We start from the raw sequence: 26,262 nt of genomic DNA on the forward strand, positions 1-26,262 counted from the left end.
CCATCGTTGCCCATTTCTCATTATTAAAGTGTACATAAATATAAGTACACATTGATATTTGTGTATGGACAGATAAACTGTATTTGGAGACCTCATAATGAGCATTGTACCCTTGAAACTACCAAACTCAATCCTTGCTAACACTCGATCACACACGCATACACAAAATACACAGGCAATGGAGTAACAGTGAGCTTTTATTACAACACACATTAAGTGTTTAACAGGAAGTATTAGTTTAATAAAACAGTTAAAAACATTTATTATGCATTGAAAAATGTAGAGTATCTCTCAATACTATAAGGGGAGGCAACGTCGACCTTTCCAGCCCAGATTTCTATTACAGCCATGTCGTTAATTATTATATTGACTCGATTAAAACCTATGACCAAGTCTAAAGAACCGACAAATCATTTAATGATATTTACTAAAACTGTAAAGAAATGACCCTCCGTGACCTCAGTTGCCTTCCACTAGAGTAGATTATATTCACAGTATCAAATCTGATGCCATGATACAGTAAACATTAAAGTGACATTAGTTCCCAGCACTACATTCATCAGTGTATTTTTAGAAAGGCAACTTAAAGCAAGCTAGAAAAGCACAAATGATTACATAAATTGAAAACAGATACTTGATTTGCATCGGAAACTGGTCTGTGCTGTTTGAACATTATCACAATAATAAACTTTCTAGGTAAAATACATTCACATCGAGAAGTATGGTTCTTACAGTACTTAAGATATCCTTTTATATATATATATATATATATATATATATATATATATATATATATGATATACCAAGGATAAAAACAGGACATAACTTGATGCTAGATGATGTTATAGGATAGGCATAATCATTTGTAAATCTTGCTAAAAACTGGGTATGACTAAAGATAAACCCAAAGCATATGGTGATATGGTGAGTCCTTAGCTAGAATGAGTAACCTACAGTTCTTTCTGTTGTTTTACAAACCTTATTAAAAACAACAAAAAAGAAAACCACACCTAATACTACCACTGTTCCCATGTATAACAAAAAGACATTAGCTTTAAGTATGTACAGCCAATGCATTTTTTGTATTTGTTACATACGGTACCTTTAATTTCAGCATAGTGAATTTCATCAGCCTGAGGAAGTTAAACTGCCCATTCAGAGTCCGATGTGTTCTGTGAAACCTCTTTACCTGAGAACCTGATTAGGTTGTTTGGATTTTTAGAAACCTGGGTGACCTCCGTAGACTACTTTATAGGAGAACAAGCAAGGGAGGGTGCAATTTCTGTGCTAAAGCCCACAGAGGATGAAATTAGAAAACTACAAATCCTGTTGCTTCGGCTGCCGATTTTAAAAAAAATCCCAGAAGGCCAAAAGTGTGACATTTTAAATTTTAATAATGACATTGTGGCCCTGAACTAATATTCACACAACCTATATAATCCAGAATCATTATGTAACGTGATTGTGAATGGAAAAAATGACAATCACATGGTTTCAACATGTGTTGATTATGCCTTATCACCAGTCTGGACAGGACGTAATAAAATTCACTAACAGTTGTGGATTGAGGAACATGAGACTTGTATATGAGAATAATTGTATATAGTGGAAAATTAGCCAACCAAGAGTTTATTGACCTGAATTAGCAACGGTTAATATCTGTAATTTCCTTGACATAGACTTCACCTTAGTTAAACACCTCATCTGAAGGATAACAGCTCCTATAACACAGAGAGCCCTACCACCACACTGAGGCATTGATTGAGCAGCGATTTAAGAAGAGCACCCCATAATAAGCTACTATAGTATGACCACTTCCTTCAGCAACCTGATTTTTCTTTGTCCAGTCTAGCACAAAGGAAAAACACGTTTCTCCTTCCCCGATTCTTCCTTTTAATCAGCCACTTCTAAATTCACAGCTGTTCAAAATGACACCGGTATTGTGTATGCTGTAAAAAGCTTGTTGCAAATGGGTATCTCTAATGATAGAAGAAACCAGAGTGTCTGACGAAAGCATTTTAAAAACCTGGAAACCAGTGATGAGAACATTCAAAAACAAGCACATAAAATACAGAGCAGTGCGTCTGTAACTTTGATTAATTCAGGAAATAAGCACATGATTTTGAAGGTTAGCGTTTACTCTTCTCTACTCTGAGAAGAGAGGCAGCTAGCCCATGCTTTTGTCATGATTCCATAATAGGTAAAACATTGCGATATTTCTTGTATGCTTTATTGGGTGTATATGGAGTGGAACTGAGAGGGTGCAACCAGTGGTTAATGGTCGTTCTCTATTGAGCACCTCCATTCATGACACTGATGCTCCTTTTTAAAGAACCACTTATATGACCATCGATCTATGACAGCAGTAACTAGGGTATTTCTACCCTGTAAAAGACTCAAAAGGGGTCTATGGTAACCTCTGAACTCTAGATAACAAGTCCAATACACAGCTCTAAGAAAGTTGAGGTGGGTTGTGGAAGCACCCTATTACTTGCAAAGCAGTATTATGACTGCTCCTATTGCGCGTCTTGCTGCGTTTTTGTTGTTAAATAATATTTCAACATCGTAGTAATCTCATATTCAATATAGTGAAAAAGGACAGTTTTAAAAAAACATATTAAAAATAATACGGTATTTAACAGAATCTGGTCACATTATTTAAAATAAAAAGTCAAATTAGGGTATAAATATTTTATGATACTGATAAAAAATGATGTTAGAAAATGCTGGGATACTGTGATCTACATATGTTATGCTCAGCTATCACTGCCAAAAGAAACACACAAACACAACACTGCTATGACATATCTGATTCTACTGAACATTCTTCACTGCACAAGCAGCACTAGAATTGTAGCAGTTATTCAAGATGGCAGGTCACATGTGTTCAGGGTGACTCTGCAGACAGGAAATCATTTCTTGCACTGGCTTTCCCTCATAGCAGATCTGGTACACAGATGTAAACAGAGGAAACCTAGAAACACAGAGAGATGGAAGCAGCGTTATTCCTTTTCTTGTTTTTAAAGCACCTACAGGGTTGGACAAAAAATGGAAACGCCTGCCACAGCACTGTCAGTAGGGTGCAGGCCAGGGTTTAAAGAGTTAAAATGGTTTGGTAAATTTGTTCAGTTTGGATATGGATACACCTGGTAACCTGAAAGCCTCTTCTCAGACATATCAACTCTGCTAGAGATGCAGTCTTGTTCATTGTGACTAAAACTGATTGGCATAAAATAATATATAAAATAAATGTAATTTAAATAACCAATGCATCAATCTTGGTGGCCAGTCTATTAACACAAATAGCCAGTGCTCAGCCCATGAGCACAAACTGACCAGCTGAAACACTTTTCAAAGCAATGAAGAACACATGAAGACAAACACTCACTTCTCAACAAGGCCCTTTTGTTTCAGAATGTTATACACCTCTGCAGAGGTCTGCGGTCCCTGGAGCTTCTGGCCATTCAGAATCTCCTGCTCGAGATCCTCAATACTCTGCAAGGTGATCAAAATGACACGTATTATAAACAGCCACGGCCTACTCAAAGATAGCCTTAGAAAATTCAAAAGCCGTTTTATTTAAAAAAAATGGATAAAACAAACAAGTGCAACACAAGGAAGCACAATTATGTGCTGTAAATACTATTATAAAAAATACACAATGTTTTCTGTTGTTCTAGTGCCTTTATAGTCTACAATAACATATATTATATTACCTTAAATTACCCATTCCACACAGATACCGAATGTAGCAGGTGGGACCGTGGGAACCAGGAAGTGTGAATTGCTGGCATTATAAATACTGGCACTGTAAGGGTGCAAGACAGCCAGGTAGTCGATGTGTAGCTGTGTTTTGGTGTTCCTGTGTTCCTGTGTTCCTGTGGTTCCCCCTGTGATGAGGTAAGCTGGTTGCACTATTGTTTTGCTCCCTCTTAATCTTTAAGTGCAGTATTCTTTTGGTGTTCTGGTTTTATGGTATTGTTTATTGGTATATTGTAGGGCGAGTCGGCAGATATACTTTTGGACGTCGGTATTCCGGACTCTCCCGAGGTAATGTAAACTGTTTTAAATGTAATTGCTGTGTTAGATTTGTTGTGGTGGTGCGGCGTAACCAGGTTTCTTTTGTTTATTGTAGGAAGTGGAACGCCTCCAGCCACTGTTTCTGGTAGTTTTCTTTCCTTCTGTTTATATCTTGCACATTGCTTTTGTCATTATTGTCCCCTTTGTTTTAGTTTGTGTATACGCACGGTTTTATTTGTCTTTATATTTTTAATAGTACCGTGCAGCGTTTAGCTAGCTTTTAGTGTGTGTGTCTATAGGAGGTGCTAGGGATAGCGTTGCTATTGTGGCTGCTCTGCTCTACAGAGCATTGAACGTTCAGTCAAGTTGGGTGCTGAGTTGTGTTTTCTTTTTGAATTGTGCACTATTATGTTTGGTGTGGTGATTTTTGTTTGTAGGTACACTTTTAATATATTTACTTAATTATTCACCTGTGGTTTCTTTATTTTATCACAGGTGGTGTATGACTGCCCTTTTGGGCTTTGGTGGGTGGAGCAGCCAAATATTTATTAATTGGATGGATGCTTCTCTATCTCTCCTCTAGGTGTCGCTAGGGACAATAAATAAACAATTATTCTTAGGATTGTGTTTGTTTTATTGCACTGCAGCAATTGTTGATTTTAGTTTTGTTGTCTATAATAAAGATTGTGTTGAAAAGAGCACAACCAATTTCCATTCTTTTGTCTTTTCATTTATTTGAGAGGGGCTGTATGTGGGGTACCCAAATATTGCTGCTAGATAGATAAGGTTATGTGAGGTTCTATTCCTTGTTAAACTATAGATGGCGTAGTTTGGATAGCGACCTGGACAGTGAAGTAGAGAACAGGTCGCGGAGGCCACACTCATAATAGCAAGGAGCAGTGAGTGATGGATATCTGAGACTGTGCTATACAATTCTGCAGTCAATTCTGTTTGTTAACCTGTCCTAGGTTTTAATATGCCAATAGGGCAGCCAGTAAATAGTTCAATAAACGTGTGTCCCATTTCAGTTGGGTGGAAGTTTAAAAGAGCTAAAAAGAGTAGGACATTTTTTTTAGTCTCTGCAAAATGTGGAGAAAGCCAAGGCACTGTTTACCTTCCCTGTCTTTGCAAAGGCCTCAGCCACCCTGCGGTTCCGTCCTCCGTAGCAGGTGGTGATGAGATCAGCTACGCCACAGCTCTCCAGAAAGGTGGCTGAAGACACGGACCCCTCTTTACTGAAGATCTTCGCAAACGCAATCATCTCCATCAGGCCCAGGCGAATGACGGCTGCCTTTGTGTTATCTCCACAGCGGAGCCCGTCGCAAAACCCAGCTCCGACAGCTACTATGTTCTATGTAAAAATGTAGAGGGGAGAAACAGTCATTCAAGTGCACTGCATTTCACATTTAATCACTTGTATTGCAGCACAATGGGTAGCAGAAACAGTGTTATCTTTTTCAAGTTCATCTGTTGTTGGCACATGTTAATCACTTTGTCTTCAGTTCCCAGCTGCTTATAGTACACAGCTTAAAGTAATTAACATTTCTCCTCCATGCATTATATAGGTCTCAAATGTGAAGTTTTGAAAGATACACATGGTACGGCAAACCTGCATTTTCATTTCAAAACGTGATTTCTGGTAGTATACCAGGTTAAAGAAAACTTTTTTTGGAAGTCATGCTTTTTGACTGTCTTGTACTTCCTGGGTCATTTGACTTGGAGAGTGAAATTCCCAATCAGGTGCTTCTCCCATTAACTGACATGCTTTCAGCCAATAACATGCTTTGACCCAGAAGACACTGCTGTACACTTAAAGCAGTACTGGGTATCATGTTTTAAAATTAAAATACTTCTGTGTTTCTTTTAAAACTGCACATCGGAACATAGAGTCAGCAGTCTGCCGCTGAGCCTAATGACAGATTTGGTTGAAGTCAGACTTAGAGCAAAAGAGGCACTTAACAGGTTTTATTTTATTAAAAAAAGCAGGACTTTAAAACAAGAACCGATCAAACCACTTGTCATATAATGGATATAACTACAGGACATCTAGTTTTGTTGGGGATGATAGTCCTGTGTGCCACAGAATTGTACCACTGGGAAGTCTTATCTCTTTGTACAAAAGTGATGCGTGTGATAAATGCTGTTCTTCCACTTTTTAAAGTTATCTTCATTATGGAAGTCTTACTAACTAGCCTGTGCAGTCATTTGCTGTTCACTAGGTGTCAATCAGACAAATTAATCATTGCAAACCATGAAAGAGAATGAGTCTGAGTTCTGAGAAGACGAGAGTCACAACTAAATAGTCAGTCTTCTGATGTAACTCGTCAAGTGGTCATTGTATCATCTACTGCTGTGCTTTCAGGTACAAAGTTTAAGGGTCTAGATTGAGAATGACCATGCTGAATGCTGTCATCATAGCAGAATACTACTTATTTTGTACCAACTGTGTGTAAAATCTGTTATTGTAGCATGCTCAAAGAGGGCAATACACTGTATGTAAAGCTACATTTCATTCACAATCACAATCAAGTGTTGAATTTAAATCAAGGGAAGTAATGTTAAAACTTTACAATGCATTAGTAAGACCTAATCTAGAATACTGTGTTCAGTTCTAGTCACCTCGTTACAAAAAGGATATTGCTGCTCTAGAAAGAGTGCAAAGAAGAGCGACCAGAATTATCCCGGGTTTAAAAGGCATGTCGGATGCAGACAGGCTAAAAGAATTGAATCTGTTCAGTCTTGAACAAAGACGACTACGTGGTGATCTTATTCAAGCATTCAAAATTCTAAAAGGTATTGACAATGTCGACCCAGGGGACTTTTTCAACCTGAAAAAAGAAAGAAGGACCAGGGGTCACAAATGCAGATTAGATAAAGGGCCATTCAGAACAGAAAATAAGAGGCACTTTTTTGACACAGAGAATTGTGAGGGTCTGGAACCAACTCCCCAGTAATGTTGTTGAAGCTGACACCCTGGGATCCTTCAAGAAGCTGTTTGATGAGAATCTGGGATCAATAAGCTACTAACAACCAAACGACCAAGATGGGCCGAATGGCCTCCTCTTGTTTGTAAACTTTCTTATGTTCTTAAACTAATCTCATCTATATCCAAAACCCTTAAACTTTGAAGTTACTTACCAAAAGTTTATCTTTCGCTAAAGCTACATAGTTCTGAAATAATCCCCAGAATTCAAAAGGTGTCTCAACTAATTTGTCCAACTTGCTCTACATAAACCCTTTAGTTTACCAAAAAGAAGAATTATTCACAGTTCATAACGAGACCCAACCTTGAAAAGAAAAATGTACAGACACATCGAGATAATTAGCAGGGAATGCAATGAGCATTAATAAACTGTCCCTGTGTTTACAGCTATTTAAAAAAACATCCATCTTCTTCATTCCTGCTGTGTTCTCATGAATAAACATTCACAGTTACGAGGTGAAAGTAATTCGTATTCATCTCCTGCCTTGCAAATTTCCTATCCGTTCCATTTACTTGTTATTTCAGAGAGAGCTGTGCATGTGAATAACAGAGGCTCCCATCATCGTGGGATCACAATTCAGCAAAACTGATTCTTAAGGCAACTCCAAAACATTATTTAGAATATCATATTTAATACAGAGAGGTATTACAATGAAAACCTTTTAAAGTAATAATATTCGGAAACATTCATTTTGATAAAGAAGTTTTATATTGGTTCAATAGCAAATGTAATTTCTGATTAAAATATGCGTCCGATTCAATGAACCAGTAAGTCCATTAAGTGCTTTTCACTGTATTTGGGGAAAACATGCCTTATTTATATCTAGTAAATGCCCTATCCTTTCGAACATTAAAATGACTTCTCGAAGTTCTTGTTAATATGTACAATGTCACGGCTACAAAACCATTAAAGAGTCTTTAAAAGCTGCCTTGCCCCTCAACCATTCTCACTTCAACACGCAAATCTTACTAATTTGTCTTTTATATTATTCAATAGCTCAGGACATGGGGCTTTAGAATCATGAATCTCGCTTTAAACAGAGACAGCAATTTCAAGCAGACTAACGACCCAGATCGAAATCAAAAATTAAAAACACTGAAACATGTTTTCTTATAAACAAACTTCAGTTTTTAATAGTATTAATATCCTCTGTAGCAGTGTGATAAAAAGAGAAAGGATCAATGTTGTAATTCTCCCTCCCAACCAGAAAGGGCGCTGTGTAAGGATGGTGGTATGCTGCCTCCTAGATGGGCCATCTTGACGGTAGGTGGAAACCGGAAGGTGACCATATTAGGGGGAGCACGTAGTTGCAAGTACTCGGAATGACTCCATTGCAAACAGCGAGAGACAGCCCTCTATTGGAGAAACCATGGTGACGGGTTGATTTCAGGGAGGAGTTTTGTGGGTACAAAGGGGAAGCAGCTACGTCAGTACGGCCCCTTGCGCTGAGAACATAACGACCAGCCGGAGCCGTTTTTTTTCTTTTTTGTTACGTGCTGTTTTGTAAGGAGTAAGGAGCCAGGGGCTGCAGCCACGGAGCCAGTCCAACTAACCGGAGCACCCCCCCGCGGATTGAAGAGCACACGTTCGTGCACAGGACTGTGGATTGGGGATTACTGAATATTGTTTGTTTCTTTTGTTTTTGGTCTGCAAGCCAGCCATGTTGCTCCCCCCTCCATCCCCCCCCCCCCCCCCCCCCGACACCATTGCTGGTAGAGGGGTAGTTCCTTTTGATTATATTTTAATAAATACGGACGTTTATTGGGAAATTATCGTTTGGACTGTTCATTTATTCACCATACTGCTGTCACAAGCAGTCATTACCTGTACATAATTGACCTTTGATTAAGTGGCACCGCCTTGGGCTCGGGACACCTAACTGACACCACACTCAATTATCTAGTCATGTTATTGAGGCACAAACACTTGCATCCTTTAAAGTTTTGGGATCAATCAGAGAATAGGAACCGAATAATAATACAAGGGCTAAACAGCCTCCTCTCGTTTGTAAATGTTCTTAAGTTTCTATGCTCAAATGACGCCCTCAGTTGGAAATTAATACTTAAAACAACCACAGCAATACATTTCCACTTGTTAGTATAAGAACTTTCTTGCGAGTGCTTCGTTCTTATGTTGTTCTAATTTTTATCAAATTAGAATACATTTATCTATTGATGGTGGCTGGACTGAAGACTGCCTCAATTAAGGTTTTTGATAACATGCAGCAGACCCATGCATGCCAGGACCAGTGACTGGTGTGTGTTTAATAGGACTGCATTTCTATCGTCAATAAACATGCTGTCATATGGTAGGAGCTATGAAATACTTACAAGGTGGCTGCAAATGGAAATGTCAATCACGCAAATGACCTTCAGAGAACACAGAACCAGTGGGTAGATGCTAGATTTCGTTTCTCTTTTTTAAATTAAAATTAAAAAATAAATAAATAAATCTGTATATCATATAAACTATATTATTGCATTTTAAAAGACTCCTGATGAATAATACATTTATTAATAAAGATTGAGTGGTCCAATATTGTAATTACTTCTGAGGACCACTTACACAATTTTAATCTCTACAAATGATGGCCATATTAAATTAGTTAATCTACAGTACAAAATCCTATGCCCTTTATGTAGAGTAGGATTAACCTTAAGCATATCAAAAAAGCTCAGTAGATTGTTTATGAAAAGTTTACTCCAGTATTTAACTTCTAGGGCCCTATTTTGATGGTGCAAACCTGTAAAGCAGGGTGCAAATGCATTAGCCCCCCCATTTTGATGAAAAAACAGGACACATGGGAGCCATCTGCCTTTGACCTGCAAAGCTATTTCGGTGACACACTTTGCCCCATCCTTTTCCGTTTGCATTAGTTTACGTGAGTGCCAGTAGTTGAGGGTGTGGCCTCATTTGCATGTTAGCTTTGAATGATTTTAATGATGGCGCAGACTGGGAGGACCTCATCTCAAACCAACCATGTAAGAGTTAGTTTCAGATGCAGTCACTGTCAACACCAAACCACGGGAAAGTCTGGTGAACAGCGGTCTGGTGACTCGAATTCAGCATGTTCCACACATTGCTATTTGGACTCATTGTTCAATACATTGTGAAGCTTTAGTACAGGATAAGCTTGTGGATTTATCATGCAATAATACCCTGAAGCTCACTTTTCCAAAACAAGAGCCTTGTCTGAAAAGCAGGCGCACCCATCACAGTGTGAAAGTAGGATATATTGTGGTTTTGCATTTTAATGTTTTTTGCTTTCTTGAAGTTGAAAATGTGTAGATTACTAAATTAGTCTTTGACTGCCAATGCACCTTTAAAGTTTGTGATTGAAATGTTTAATCAATCATCAATATTAAGTTATAAATAACCGCCACAGCCACACAGCTAATGACTACATGCATATTCAAATGTAAAAATACTTTGGAAGAAATTACTTCCGGTCATTATGAAGTATCATATATATTTGTATTCATATTTTTTTTTTCTATATAAATCTATATTTTTCAGAGCAGTCCTAAAGTTAACGAAGGCATGGCTGTTAGCATGGCTATATTATTTATTGTTAAGGATACGATTTTGGCACGGTGATTTTTAGTACATTTCACGGGCGAGTTGTGGAAAAAATAACACTTGCTGTTCCCTTTTTGTAATGGGATCAACAGACCATGCGTTTTAAATAAGCCTCCCCTTATCTGTTTGGCTTGAAACACACTGGTCCCCGTCTACACCGCCATCGAAATCACTCAAAGATAACAAGCAAATGAGGCCATACCCTGAAAGTTATGCTGATCAATGCACTAATGCAAACAGTAAAGGACGTGGCACCACTTTTTCTTCATTGGTCAGCGCTAACAGAATTACGCCAGTGCCCAGCTCAAGCTACCTTCAAAATCTCAGCATGAAGGGGATGGCGAAATCAAGTGTAAACGTAAAGCACTTCTGCCCCTACATTTGCGTTTTCCTGTTCTCAAAAATCGGGCCCCTAGATTTTTTGAAAGGAGACAATTTGACTTTAAAAGTTCCATGAGAAACAAACAACTTGTTGATACCTTCAGTTATATTATGGTGTTGATTAGTTCCAGGTTTGTAAAATATGGGGTTTCTCCTTTCATAAAACAGGGGTTAATTTGAATAAAATCTTTGAAGTATTCCCTTATAGGAATTCAAGGGTTATGAAACTTAATCTATGAAGTACTAGCACTTAAATGAAGCAAAGCAGGCACGCAGGGTATTGAGCAAAAAATATACAAAAATGTTTCAAACCAATTATCTCTGAAATCCCAGTATAGCAGCACAATTAAATGATAAGATGTATTCTAATTTCCTCTGACTTAATACAGGGCTTGAATTTCATTCGTGTGTGCTGGGGGGATTTCCCCCCTATGCTGCGGGGGGGGGGGGGGGGTCCAAAATTTTAGGGGGGGAATGGCAAAAAAAGGCACTTTTGCATATAAAAAACTATATATATTTTACTCTATCATCATTCACACTGGTGTTGCTTTAAAATAAGCCGCTTTCAGGAGACATAAAAGAGCTGCTTCAAGACAGCTGGAGAGTTGAAGGGCAGATGAAGGGTGATGCCTCATTTCCATCTGACAAATCACACAGGAGATCCCTGACAATTCCCAATTACATGAAAAACAAACAAACAAAAAAAAAACAGGCTAAAAATTCTCAAAGTCAAATGTGATTGTGTGTGCTGGTCAGGTGGGGTTGTATTCAATGGTCTGGTGTGATTGTGTGTGCTGGTCAGGTGGGATTGTATTCAATGGTCTGGTGGGATTGTGTGTGGTGGTCAGGTGGGATTGTATTCAATGGTCTGGTGGGATTGTGTGTGGTGGTCAGGTGGGATTGTATTCAATGGTCTGGTGCGATTGTGTGTGGTGGTCAGGTGGGATTGTATTCAATGGTCTGGTGGGATTGTGTGTGGTGGTCAGTGACAATTACACGAGTCAGGCAAAAAACTTCACAACATTTGTCCAGCACACTTTTTTGCTGCCCCTCTTGCATTGCAGCACTTACACCATGACAATGTTACACATTTTTGGGTAAGAAACACCTGGTTCAACAATTACATTCACATTCAACAGTCACATTCACATTCAACAATCTTAAAATTTAAAATTGAAATTGTGGAGAATGTACCTGTTATTTTTATTGTCATTGTTTATACTTGTGGCTAAATCGGTTAGTTTAGCTCATTCATAACATGGAACAAGAGACAAGTTTTCACAACATCATAGGCTGCGTTTGTGGCCAGATGCGTGAGGTGGTGTAGCTTTAAACTAGGGATGCAAGTCGGTTATGATCGGTTTGGTTTTTTATTATGTCAGCTGTTTTTTGATGTCCAATGAGTTTTTGGTAAAACTGAATTTGTTCAGCCAAGGACATAGGACATACCATTATTACATACATGTCATTTTTATAAACTGTCACAGATAAGCTCAATACAGTGTTTTTTGCATCCCTCATACCAATGGATTATACAATTAGACACAATAATGTATTAACAGACATTAAACTTGTTTTACTTATTATTGACCTGTTGCCCCATTGTTGGCGTGATGGTGGCTTAAAGGTAACTGAAATGTTTGTCAACTTTTTTAAATAGTTTCTGATGAAGAAACACATCAAATTTGAAAGGTGACCTAGATTTATGTCCGCAAAAAATTCTGGGCCCCCCAAAAAACATACAGAAAGTTATCGTTTAGTATGCTAGTTTATTATAGCCCATAACTACAATATATTTGACTCTGTAAGGATAAGGCCCTTACACTGAATTCAATCAATACACCGATAGAATGCAACAATTTAGACAAACAACACTAATTTAAATGCATGCACAGTAAAAGAACTGACCCACTCACAGGAGCTTCTAATTAAACACAGCTACCAGATATTTGCACTAAAACTCCAGGCTGCAGGCTACCACCTCTTTTGAATAGAGGTGCTTATTGTTATAATGATGGAACTGGGTAGTAAGCACCGTCTTCCTCAAATTACTGTCAAGTAGGTCCGTGTCTACAGCATCCCTTTCAGTGGTTTTGCAGCTTTGCACAGTTTACTCCATTTTCACTGTGGTTCGGGACTTACATTTTATTGTCTTTCAAGATTTTTGCATTTGGTTGTTTTAAATCAGTTTAGCATAATTATTTCATTTTATATTAGGTCTAAATTAGGTTTTACAGAGTGATTTAACAGAAACATACTTTGATGTTACACTTTTTTTTTTTTTTTAACCAAGGTTTAAGTTTGGGTGCGCAGGCTGGGTGTTTGCATATGTCTGTTTGTACCTGAACCTGTTAATAAATTCGTTAATAAACCATTTTAGAAAGCTAAAAAGAAAACAGCCCTAGACATCTGAACACCCAGGCTAAGTCAGAATCAATCAGGCAAGTATTGACATAGCTTTTGATTTATGTTACTATATTAACACTATTAAGGGATGTCATCATAAACCATCTACATGCAGAAAAGTGCATGATGAGCTCCAAAAAAACCCTCAGGCTTAGTGCTGCGACTGCCAACGGTTTTTCATTGTACCACAAATTTGGTTCGGTTTTATCTTTTCTTTGTATCGTTTGGTTTGGAATTATGAAAATGTCGGTTTTGGAATGTGAAAATCATAACCATTGCATCTCTACTTTAAACTTTGAGCAGGCTCTGTAAAAACTACTTACCTTTAGCGCCCCGCACAGTTCCACAGTGTCTGCATCATCCACCACGGTGATGCGGAAGTTTGGGGTCTGCAGGAGTTCTTTGAACAGAAGGCCATGCGCCATGTTTTTGCTGCCTGTGAAGAAGAAGCTATTAATCATTAACATGTTTATTTTTTATTTAGATTTAATTTGACAAACTGCAATTAATGCTGGGGTAGCTTTAATATTGTACAGGACGGTGCAGACATTCTATATGAACCCTAAACTGTTGGCATTCTGCAATGAGTAATGGCTTTGTTCCACACATAGAAAATAAACAGGTCTAGCCACACTTTTCAAGCAGCTACTGGTGAATATGAAACATGGCTTTTTGTCAAAAGCCATTAGAAACTAAAAGTTTTGGCTTGCATATCAACAACATGCCGGATGCAAAAAAAAAAAAAGTGTTTCACGCCTTTAACTTGAGAGCACCAGACAACCCCTTTCATGAAAAGTAAAAAACTTAGACTGCTCACAAATTAAAGGGTTGGGTAATTTGCTTTCTTGTTCCAGGCAATCTTTGTTTCACAGGCAGGAAAGCCCCCACTGCTCCGCAGATACAAGAACTAATTTGAGTGAAATGCAAACTTAAAAAAATTAAAAAATCCTTGCTGTAGTTAGGAAACAATCGATCCTTACAGTAGTTAGGAATTAGCATTTACTTTTAATAAGACTTTTTTCAGATGGCTTCCCAGATACGTATTCAGTATTATATAATAACATTTTCCTGTTGCAGTCACAATGGTGGACCTCAGTTGGCAAGTTCTTGCATATTCACGACTTCAGTAAATACAGTGGTGCGGCTATCTCTTTCAGCACAAGGGAGCTCTGATCCAGGCTAAGAACACTGTGGACCATTCTGGAGAAGTGCTTTAGCTTTCCTGAACTTCCCTGATGGAACAGTCATCTATCCCTCCAGAACAAATTAAACACCTTGCTGTTTTAACAACCACACCTCTGGGAGGGCTGAGAGGATATCAAGTCACTTTCACCACATAACCAGGCAGGTGGAACCCCATCGATGAGTAAAGGCCCCTACACAATAAACACGATGCGACAAGCGAAAATTCACAGCAATGTGACAAAATGAACAGAACCTATACTTTGGTAAGTATCTTTCACACCAGAGGCGACATGACAGGCGACATGACGACGGTCAGACGGTACTACCGTTAAGTGGGGATGCGCTGAATTTAAAGACGAAAATAATTCCAAACTTACTTAACTGCCTGGAGTTACAAACAAACTTGCAAAGAAGGAAAAGGCACTGAAGGACTACAGACACAATATCAGATACATCTGTTGTTTAAGTTTGTGTTGCTTTGATCCCAGGTTAGTTTTGTGTTTGTTTATATTCACTCTATAGAGCTGGCTTTTGATTTACGTTTGAGTATGTACATAGTTCTGAGTTAATAACAAAATTAATAACACTAAAACCAACGAGGTGATGTGATGACTCTAACCATTACTAACAACTAAGACAGTAGGAATTTGATCACCATCGGTGTTATATTTATAGTTTTTTCCTGTGTATATGTGCACAGGCGGGTCTAGTGTCCAGCGCAGAATCTGGCCACTGGTCAATTACCGTCTGATCGTCACTGAGCGGTGCAATTTCTTCATGCAACAACGAGCGAATTGAGTAATCAGAGAACAGTTTCAATGCACGTGATCCAGCAGGGTGAAGCAGTATCCAAAATGACAGAGGAAAAAATAATACTGGCCGTGGAAAAATACCCAAACCTTTATGACAAAGATCATCGCAATTGTATAGATACAGATTTGAAAGATAATATATGGGAGTCCATTTCAAAAGAACTGGATAAGCCTGGTATGTATGATTTATTGCCCTATATGTTGAAATACTGCCATAATTTCCACATCATGTTGACGAATATGTACCAGTTTTGATAACAGTTTTGTCGATAGCAGTTTTCAATAGTTTTATAGATCTGGCAATTTCAAATCTGTCGCATCGTGTCTGTGTCACTTCAGGTGAGTATGGTCATGGTGCAGCGAAAGTATCTTGTTGCCTGATTAAAATCGCATTGTGTCTGGTGCGTAGCAGCCTTAAGACTGTAGGAATAACACCACTAAGAGGAAAGCAACTGGACCAAGTGCCAAATCCATAAATTAAAGACTGAACTGAAGTGTGACAATTTGGCAGTGAATGGTTTTCCAATGATCTGCAGGATTTCGTTTTGCGGGAGGGGGGTGATAGTGATGGATCACTGAGACCGACAGCGCAACGCTCACAAAACAAAATTATTTCTCTTTATTCAATGGCCATATAGGAAACCAAAACGTATTAAACAACGCGTCATCGCTCTACCTCTACCTCTACCTCTTCTGGGTAATGTAGTTTAGAAACCCCAATCCTTTCCATTCTGCTCCGGTGAACATTCTACCTGTTTGAGGTCTGACTAACATAACGTGACTTTCGTCTTGTGTATCAGGACAAATAGCCACTGAAAGTATACCGTATTATACCTTTCTAAACAGCCGAGAATCTGAAGATTATTAAGAGAATAACGTTTTAACGCTATGATTAAATATACAATTACCTAGTTTGAATGTAAAAAAACAGGGTTCATTGTTGTTGAAGATACTGCAGCAGTACTTTATACTTTGTTAGGATATTCAGTACATACAATAGTTAAATTGTTTTTTTGTTTTTTTTATTAGTTGTCACCAATGTTTTTTACCCAGGTTTTCTCCCCAATTTGGAATGCCCAATCATTATTTTTATCCCAGTTCACCGTTGCAACCCCCTGGCGACTCGGGAAACGGAGGCTGGAACACGCGTCCTCCAAAACGTGCTCCTGCCAATCCGTCATTTTTCGCACTGCAGATCCATAGTGTCGGAGGACAACACAGATCGGCCACAGGGTTCGCTGGTGGGCAGTGAACCATGGATTCCCCTGCTGACCTAAGCCCTCTCTACCCGAGCGGCGCTCAGCCAATTGTGCGCCGCCCCTTGGGAACCCCCGGTCACGGTCGACAATGACATAGCCTGGATTTGAACCTGCGATCTCCAGGTTATAGGGAGCATCCTGCACTCCACGTGGAGCACCTTTATTGGATGCGCCACTCGGAGCCCCTAAATTATGTTTTTTGATGTAGGTTGCTGTGCTATGCCTCTTACCCATAACCAAATAGTATTAGTTTGATTTACAGTTTTCAGTTTGGCTGCAGAACATTTACATTTGACAACATGTCACAACTTGAAAGTTTAAATTAGTTAATTGTTTAGAAAAAAAAATGCACACAAAAGGACACAAAAATGTCCTTGGATGAAGTTTACCTATGGTAGTTTCACAAAACTTCTCTGCTGCCACTTCATTGGCGATATTGGCTCCCATTAACACGCTTACATCAATTCCCATTTTCTCTCGGATTATGTCAGAAATCAATTTGAGTCCATTTGGTCCTTCATCTATTCCCTGGTGTGAAAAGAAAATGGATCGTTTTGTTAAATTTCTTCCCCCAACACAAACAGGCAAATCAGTCAAAACATGATGCAGAAAAACAATCACTGTTTCACCTCTCCAATCATGCAAAATACAATTGTTTTATCAATCACAAGCTGACTGCTGTAAAATACTTTCACTCCCAGAGAAATATTTCAGCATAGCATAATAAAAAAAGCGTGTTTGATTTTTCTCAAACTTTATATGAATGAAGAATACAAGCGGAGCAACAATAGCCAAGACGATGCTATAAAAAAAGTAAAAAGAACTTGATACGAGTACGAATGATCTCAGCTATCCTAACTAATGCATTCTTATTTTTGTTTAGAATTACTTTCTGTGGGATTTTCTACTTCAGTCATCACATCCTGGTGACTTTTTTTTTTTTAATTTGGAATTGCCAGTTATGTTTCTTATTATCTCCCCAATTTGAAATGTCCAATTATTTTTTTTATTTCAACCCGGCTTAACGTCTTCCACCCCCGCACTGAGGCTCCCCCCCCCCCGGGTGGCGCTCGGCCAATTGTGTGCTGCCCCGTGGACGTTCCCAGGGTCGGCAGTGGAATAGCCTGGACTCGAACCGGCGACCTCCAAGCTATAGGGCGCATCCTGCACTCCACACCACCTTTACTGGATGCGCCACTCGGGAGCCCCATCCTGGTGAGTTTTTCATGGTTTTGCCTATTCTTCCAGTACCAGATGTACTCCGGGAATAAACAAAACATCTGATTTTAAAAAGGTCACGTGATGACTGAAACAGAACAAGAAAGGCAACGTGCTTCTCAACAACAAAAGGAAGAATACATTAAAGATAGTTGGGATATTTTATACCCATATTAAGTAGCTCTTTAAGGATTGAGAACATCCCAGAAGACCACTACAGAGCTTGGTAAATAATGTTTTGTATGTATGAAACGTTCTAGTTGTTTGCAACAAAATAAACGAACAGTCTAGAGTTTTATGAGTATCAAACTTAATTTATATCCATCAAAACTCTGTGAACATAGATCAAGACGGGCAACGTGCATCCTACCTAGAGAATAACCTTGTATCAGTTTGCAATGAGTTACTTAGCACAAAGAAACATTATTATTATCCAATTTGCTAGCACATACTGGTGCCAGCACTGTAGTCTCTGTGTACAGGAACACCTCCTAAAAGAACACTTCGCCTAAGGGAACACCCTTGTGGTGAAACAGATTTTTCCCCATTGTAAATGCTCCGGCTAAAGGAACTGGAACTTCTCTTAAAAGAACACCTTTTTGGCAACGATAGCGATTCGTTCACAACTGGTACAGTACTGTTTTGTAACCTGATAAGTTAATTTACATCGGAAGTCCCTGGGCTCGTGAGAAACCAAAAAAGATATAGTGTACAACCAACACATACAAACAGCCCATTACAATAAATAGAATAAAATTAATAAATTAGTTAATATAAACAAAATCCCAGACTTTTTTTTTTTTTTTTTTTTACTGTGTTATAATTATAAATATAGCAGATACCAAATACCAATACTATTGTTAACATAATAAATAGAACAAAAAAGTACCCATCCACCCCTTATATTAAAATCGTTATCTTACGGACATTAAAATGAATCATTTTCATTCCAATACATAATGTATTACAAAGCTATAAACATTACCATTGTATTAAAAAAAAACAAAAAAAAAGACATAACTACAGTTCATGATTGCAGACTTGTCTTTGTTATAACCAAATGTTTAATTTAGTTGTAAAACTGTTACAAAACATGGTACCCTTAATTGAGAAAACTGTCTGTGCAAACTGAGTACGTCATCTTGGAACTATGCAATCACCTCTTATAGTTGCTCTGGTAATTCTAGCATTATTATCTAAGCAGAGTTTCATACACTCCTTTAATGGTGGAGGAGCTAAATGCTTCAAAGACTTAAAAAACAAACATACATATGAGTAATTTATGTAATTATCAAACCTTAACATGTTATATTTCTTGAGTATATAACAGTGATGATATCTTGTCGGCTTTTTATCTAGAATTTTGAGACTTTGTTTATACAAAGAATTCAGAGGCTTAATTGCAGTCGTCCCAGCTTGTGACCAGATAGTTACACAACAGGACAAATGAGATAAAATCACAGAATGTAAATACAACTTAGCAGCAGTAACAGATACATTTTGTCTAATAAACCTAAAGTTAGCCAAACTGAATGTCAGTTTTAACAACCTTTTCTCTTAAAGGAAAGTTGTGAGTCTATTATGACACCTAAATATTTAAATTCAGAAACTATATAAAGACATGCACAAAATGTCTTATGCATATCATTGCCTCGTTTTGTATTCTGATTTCCACGAGTGAACCTCATCGCTACAAAATGGCATGTAAACAAACAGCGAAACGTGCCGCTGTTTGTCTTGCTACAAAAAAATTGGAAATTGTTCGAGCTCTTGAAAAAACCTGAATCAGACAGAAGTCACTGAGCAATATGGTATTTTCTGTTATGGTGAGCTGCTTCACTATTCTGTTAAATAATGTTGTGCATGTCTTGAATATTGCTCCTGTATAGGTATTCATAATGAATCTAGAGCTGCTGCTGCATTCTTTTAATGTGTGTAGGGGTGCTGTGTTAATTTAGTTCAACAGTTAGTTTGTCTGTTACTTTATTATTATAGTTTATCAACATACACTTGCCTATTTTTCTCTTACTTATTCTATTCATTTCACTCATAGTTAAAATTGAATGTACTTGGTAAAATGACATTTCCGTTCTTAAATCTATGAGAACTCAGATTATGTGATGTTAATTAAGTTTCCCTCAACTTAACAACCTTCCTTCCCCCAAAACATTCTTGATTGATCTACTTCAAAGGAGAAGATACTGGTAACAGGGTCGTAAAGATTTAAATTGGGGAATGTTTTAGACTGTCTGTTAGTCTTGTGGGATTAAACACATTTTATATTTTAATTAAGAAAGCCTGTCTGAAAAACAGAAAAAACAACTTTCTTAATGCAAAGGGTTAAGAAGGGCGACACCTGGTGGATACAAAGTGCCATGACTGTCTCCCACGAAATACATAACACTATATCCAAACGTAATGTGACTAATGGGGGTTGCAAGCGGTGAGCCGAGGATACAGATAATAATTGGGCATGCTAAATTAGGGTGAAAACCGGGGTAAAATAATTGGCGATGACTAAATTCATCATCATTTCTACATTTCTGAGATGGATTTACCAGTGAGCAGGAGGATGTTTAAATTATGTACCTGTAATAGTTCTTTTCATTGTTAACATTGACACGTTTTTACACTTATAACTTTAAAGTCTGTTTTAAAGCTCTTTTTAAAACAGTCATTTTAATGTACAGTATTATATGTCTTATAGTACCTCTGTAATCTAGCACACTGTCTAAGCCAGCACAATTTTCCTGTCCCAAACAATGCCAGATTGTATAGGATTTAGTGTACCACTTACTTGTAGATGAAAACTGGTGATCTCTGCAAGAATGGACTTAACCACCTTTCCAATGTATCTATTTTTTTAAGGCTGTGTTCACACTGGGTCCGTTTAGAGGGTTTGGTCCGCACTTGGTACAGTTCGGTACGTTTGGTGTGAGTGGTCTCGGTCCGTTTGGCAAACACACACTATACAACCTGACTCGGAAGTTAACATTTTGCACACAGTTTCATTTATATTCTGAGGAAACAAGCAGAGCAAAAAACAAAATGTCTCAGGGAACTACATTAAGGTTACCTGGGAAAACTGGAGTAGTCCCAGTTTTTTTGTCCTGGTTTTGCTATTGTATCACTTTGTTTGTTTAATCAGTCTGATTATGTTTAGGTATATCACATGTTTAAATGGTAATAACTGGTCTATTTTTTTAAAATCTGGCTTTGTGTACATTTAACATGTTTTGACTAGATGACAATGTAAAGAAAATAATGAGTTGCTATCTGCAATAAATACAGCCGATGTTTAATTTTTAAACTATTACTGTGTTATTATATACTGTTATTTTAATGGCTTCAGAGTTGCTATGGCGTCAGTGAAGTGAAGAAAAGAAAAAAAAAAGTCCTAGTTTTTCACTCTGGAAATCCTAACTACATGGACAGTGCGAGAAACTGAAACTCCGATAGAAATTTGGTCAGACACCAAAATCCAAGCCGAATTGGACAAAATAGATTCAGTTTTTTATGCAGACAGTAGGAGAACAGTGCAGAATTGTGTAACTACATACTGCACTATTCTCCTACTGTAGGAATTCAAGAAATGTATTAATTTAATTAGCGAAGTGCTGCCCCGATGCTTTCTTCCACTGCAATATATAAGAATCTAAAACATGCTATTAAAAACCGGAGCAATACATCAAAGCTGCTGTCTTTCAATATGCCTGCAGGATATTGTAAACATCCGGTTCACACACCTTATAAATGAGTCGAGTGCACGTGCAAACTGCATTGTGAACACAAGCAAACTCGGTCCTGAAAAAAATGGAAAAGGATCAAAAAAACTAACTTCAGCTCACATCCAAACAAACTTAGTCTCTTTGCGCGCAACAGGTAAGTGTGAACAGCAAGCACATTGATACATTGTTTCAAACTAAACAAACCAGACCGAGTCCGTTTGAAACTGACCCAGTGTGAATGGAGCCTGTCTGATTTTCAAGTACTGGAAAACAATGTATTTCCTCAAATATTATGCTATTGCCCCTTTTAAACACGGTCCTCCTCAAATGAAGGCACCCTGGATATGCAGTATTACCTTAATCAGAGAGATGCCGACTGCTCTCTGAGACACACAGCCCACCATCTGGTCACAGAGCCTTCCGATGAACTGGTGCGGGACCACGAACACCAGCAGGTCAGCGTCCTTCGCAGCCTCCTGCAGCTCGGGGACAGCCACCTGCCAATACAACAGACAAGGAAGTAGTTGCAACCATTCTGAGTGGTTCTGGGTTCTGTTGCTCCACCATTATTATTATTTTTTTTGTCTCTAAATCTTCCTTTACCTGGCTTTGAGCATGTTAATAAAGACAATAACAGGCACAAAGATTAATTTATAAGCATTGAGTAGAATTTTTTTAAGAAAATTGAGCTTAGGCCCCAAAGGCAGCAGTGTGTAGTGGTTAGGGCTCTGGACTCTTGACCGGAGAGTTGTGGGTTCAATCCCCAGTGGGGGACACTGCTGTTGTACCCTTGAGCAAGGTACTTGACCTAGATTGCTCCAGTAATAACCCAACTGTATAAATGGGTAATTGTATGTAAAAATAATGTGATATGTGAAATAATGTGATATGTTGTAACAATTGTAAGTCGCCCTGGATAAGGGCGTCTGCTAAGAAATAAATAATAATAATAATAATAATAATAATAATAATAATAATAATAATAATAATAAAGCCTAATCAGTGCTATTGTTTTAGGGTGTCCTGAAGTGCTGCTTTTGAAGAATATTTGCCAGCAAAGATAACGACCAAAAAACACTGCAGTGCAGTTACGAGCAGCGGTAATATTCATTTTTCCCCTGTTTACATGGGGGCAAACACTACACTGACGTAAATAATTCAACTTTTAATATTCAACTCAATATATTCTGTCCCACTAAGAAGTCATGGAAAAGAACTACAAAGTCAAGGATAAGAACTAAAAAAAAAAAAACAATACTAAAAAGTCAAGGCTAATGATCCTTGAAACATCAATAACAGTCATGGGTTGGAGTCACTGCAAGAACATTGAAACATGCACCAGTTGTTTTCCCTGCAGCAGAGTAAAAGAGATGTCACAGATCTTTGCATCAAACATAAACATTTGCAACCAAGATTTATACATCGTTTGTACAGCATATAACTAGTGAAGAAGAATTTGAATAATGCCAAGAATCGCAGTCCTTAAACAAATAGCAAGAAATTAGTTACAATACGATAGACTAAGCACATAAATGTGAAGAGAACTAGTACATGAAATGCATTAGATGGAAAAATGGTTAATTGACAATAGGTGGATAAGATGGGTGCTTTGTGTAAAATCCTTCTATCCTGAGTTTGTGCTGTAAGTCTTGCCATAATAATGATGTACATTAAAGAGAAGTAATTATTTATTATTATTTATTTCTTAGCAGATGCCCTTATCCAGGGCCACTTACAATTGTTACAAGATATCACATTATTTTTACATACAGTTACCCATTTATGCAGTTGGGTTTTTACTGGAGCAATCTAAGTAAAGTACCTTGCTCAAGGGTACAGCAGCAGTGTCCCCCACCTGGGATTGAACCCACAACCCTCCGGTCAAGAGTCCAGAGCCCTAACCACTACTCCACACTGCTGCATTAGGTAAGACTGTATAACTGTACTGGTATTACAACTGTTATATTTGTTGAAATATGCAATATAAGCAAGTATTAAAAAAAGGAATATGTCTATATCAGTCCAGTCAGATTTAAGGTGAGCTGCCTGCAGTAAATGTACAAGTTGAAACATTCTGTCTGAGGATGAGAAGACAATCACAGGTGAGAGACATTCATTTGGGGGGCTGAATCATTACTCAGCATTTTTCAGCGAGACCCCCACTTCTGGTAATGCAACAGAGGAACATTACAGGGTTTCGCTTCCCTCACCACATTTTCTGGTAGTTTGTATCCTGGCAGGTACTTCACATTCTCGTGGTCTGTGTTGATGACTTCAGTCAGCTTCCTCCCATTAACAGTCTCCTCAAAGACCCACATCTTTATGGTGGACGCAAACTTCTGCATGCTCTGAACATTGCTGCCTATAATCCTGGCAATTGCAGAACCCCTGGTAAAATCCAACAGCAAGATGTGTAAATCATTAGCTATCAGAACAAACACTGTTATGCTTTTTTTAGAATATGTTGCTTGATTAGGGTAGTCCAAGTTTTGCATGGATGCTGCTTGGTGAAATACTGGTACTGCAACAACACCTACACAAGTATACACTTTAGGTCAGCAGCTGCTAAATAAGCTATTTTCATCTCTATGTGCATCTGTCATTTCATGGCCAATCGTCTGAGATGATACACCTGTTATTTCCATATATGTGTATCCGCCTGTCACATATCTGCCCTAATTGTTTATCCGCCATGATCAATCTCTTCAGCAACGTTAGATTATTATTGAACAGAGAAGATTAGTTCAGAGATTGTACATCCCACCAAAGTGTTCGTACACTGTTGTAAGTACTCTGTGCGATACCATTGCTGGTAGTGTCACGTGAGTGTTGTTATGTAAATAAATCCTGTTTGCCTGCGGGGCGTATCAACTTCAACCACCATCTCTATCTCCTGCCTGTCACTCAGCAGTGAATGCACGCAGATACACGGCAGACTGTTACTCTGTCACACGCATTAATACCCTGTATCTTTCTAAACAAGGGGTTTAGGGGAGCTCCCTAATAAAAGCTGAATTTCAAAACATAGTAATATAGTAATTGTTACAGCTGTGTATAATGGTAATTAAAACAGGATTCATTCACACAACTTTTTACATATCCGCCCTTACTGTGGTCCCACCGCAGTCAGATATGTGACGGATTACTGAAATTAACACTTTAAAACAGATTAACACTGCTTAGGTTTCAACAATGGCCTTTTATGTTAAGTTTTATAAAAGTGTTCCTGTGTACTGTAGCCTAGCTGTACGCTTGCATGACCTCCTCCTCCTAATTAATATTTTACAGTTATAGTAACTTCCCAAGCCTCACTATATTATTACATTCTACTGTAATAATGAACTCCCTGATATTTATGTGATACAGTCATCTGAAATTTGTGTCAAATGGGTTATCAGGCAGTTTGTATCTGATACAAATGACTTCACATTAAGATTAGCTATACTGTTTTTTGTAACATATTTTATTATATATATATATATATATATATATATATATATATATATATATATATAAAAAGTGCAGTATAATACAGTAAAATCAATAAAGTTGATTTTGACCCTATCAAGGTCAGAGCTATCATGGTATCACAGTAGGGTGTATTCTGTTATACTGCTGTCATATATTTATACAGTTTGACACAGTAGCTGTACCAAATCCCATGCAATGGCTACAGTTAAAATTAAACTTTGGCTATATTGTAGGCCTACATTTGCTGCGTCAAATCAGTTGCTCAGTTTAAACACTGCCTCCCTGAAATTACATTTCTTTACACTCCATGTCCTCTTAGTCTTATGCAGGCCTTACATTCTAACTAGTCACTACCATTTCTTAATCTTTTCCATTACAGCATTTAAACCCCGTAAGCCACATGGTGCATTTGCTTGTAATGGGATTTTTTAAAACGCTTAGTTCATCATCTTGAATCTTATCCCGCACTGAGTGACGGCAGAATCGCAACAACACAATATTTAAATTAAGAATCCGCGCCATGTGCCGACTGTGTAGAAAGACTGTCTTATGTGCTGCCAACGCTGCAGTAGTGTGGGGGTGCAGTTTTGAGACTGCATGAACAATAATATGTTTTCCATCAGGTAAACCCACCATTTTTGCATTTATTCACACAGGCATCAGCCACTCACCAATTTCCCGATCCAACAATGCACACTTTCAAGGGTGCAGTCATCGTAGATACAAATAATACGAATTGCAATATAAACAATTGACAGATATGTACTGCCTTACTTTACTGGTGCAGAGATATCGAGACGTTACTCCAATGTCAAAACTTAGAAAGGAGCCAATGGTAAAATACATCATCAAAATACATCATGTTGTCGCACTAGTGCATTGTGGAAGTTGCAGTTTGTGACCGTACATAAGGAGACGCACTTGTGCTTGGTAAAATGTGACCTTGAACGATTCAAAACGCAGATGTGCACCATATTCCACATTTTAAAGGAAACTGGTTTAAGTCCACCGTCCGTATGACATATGTAAAGTATGCAAATACATTCGTAAATATAAATGTTAATTTTCAAATTAAGACAATAGATATTCAGTCATAAGAAACTTGTTATGCAAAACTATAGTGTAGCGTTGTGGGTGTTTAATAGAAAACCCGACGAGGCTGTTTGTTCCTTGAAACACTTTGCTGGTTTATTTAAATCAGATCTGTACACATAACTGA

The 26,262-nt window shown here is 38.0% G+C and overlaps 1 protein-coding gene across 1 annotated transcript; it reads right to left on the reverse strand.

The window, feature by feature from the left end:
* Positions 1-184: 184 nt before the first annotated feature.
* gpd1l (glycerol-3-phosphate dehydrogenase 1 like) lies at positions 185-25,924 on the reverse strand. Its single transcript, XM_034058347.3, has 8 exons — positions 25,715-25,924; positions 23,783-23,960; positions 21,929-22,069; positions 17,016-17,154; positions 13,694-13,806; positions 5,135-5,371; positions 3,389-3,495; positions 185-2,974 (listed from the first exon to the last, which is right to left on the reverse strand). The coding sequence occupies exons 1-8, from the start codon at positions 25,756-25,758 to the stop codon at positions 2,878-2,880; spliced, it is 1,056 nt and encodes a 351-aa protein (XP_033914238.3). The 5' UTR covers positions 25,759-25,924; the 3' UTR covers positions 185-2,877.
* Between the last annotated feature and the right edge of the window lie 338 nt (positions 25,925-26,262).

Source organism: Acipenser ruthenus, chromosome 3, assembly GCF_902713425.1.
Source record: "Acipenser ruthenus chromosome 3, fAciRut3.2 maternal haplotype, whole genome shotgun sequence".
Lineage (NCBI taxonomy): Eukaryota > Metazoa > Chordata > Actinopteri > Acipenseriformes > Acipenseridae > Acipenser > Acipenser ruthenus.

Bases quoted from the DNA above. Each gene is read 5' to 3' on its own strand.
- gpd1l (XM_034058347.3), bottom strand. From the start codon at position 25,758: ATGACTGCACCCTTGAAAGTGTGCATTGTTGGATCGGGAAATTG. The intron at 3,496-5,134 runs GTAAACAGTGCC...ATCACCTTGCAG, and splicing joins CCTTTGCAAAGACAGGGAAG to AGTATTGAGGATCTCGAGCA. The intron at 2,975-3,388 runs GTGAGTGTTTGT...CTGTGTTTCTAG, and splicing joins CAAAAGGGCCTTGTTGAGAA to GTTTCCTCTGTTTACATCTG.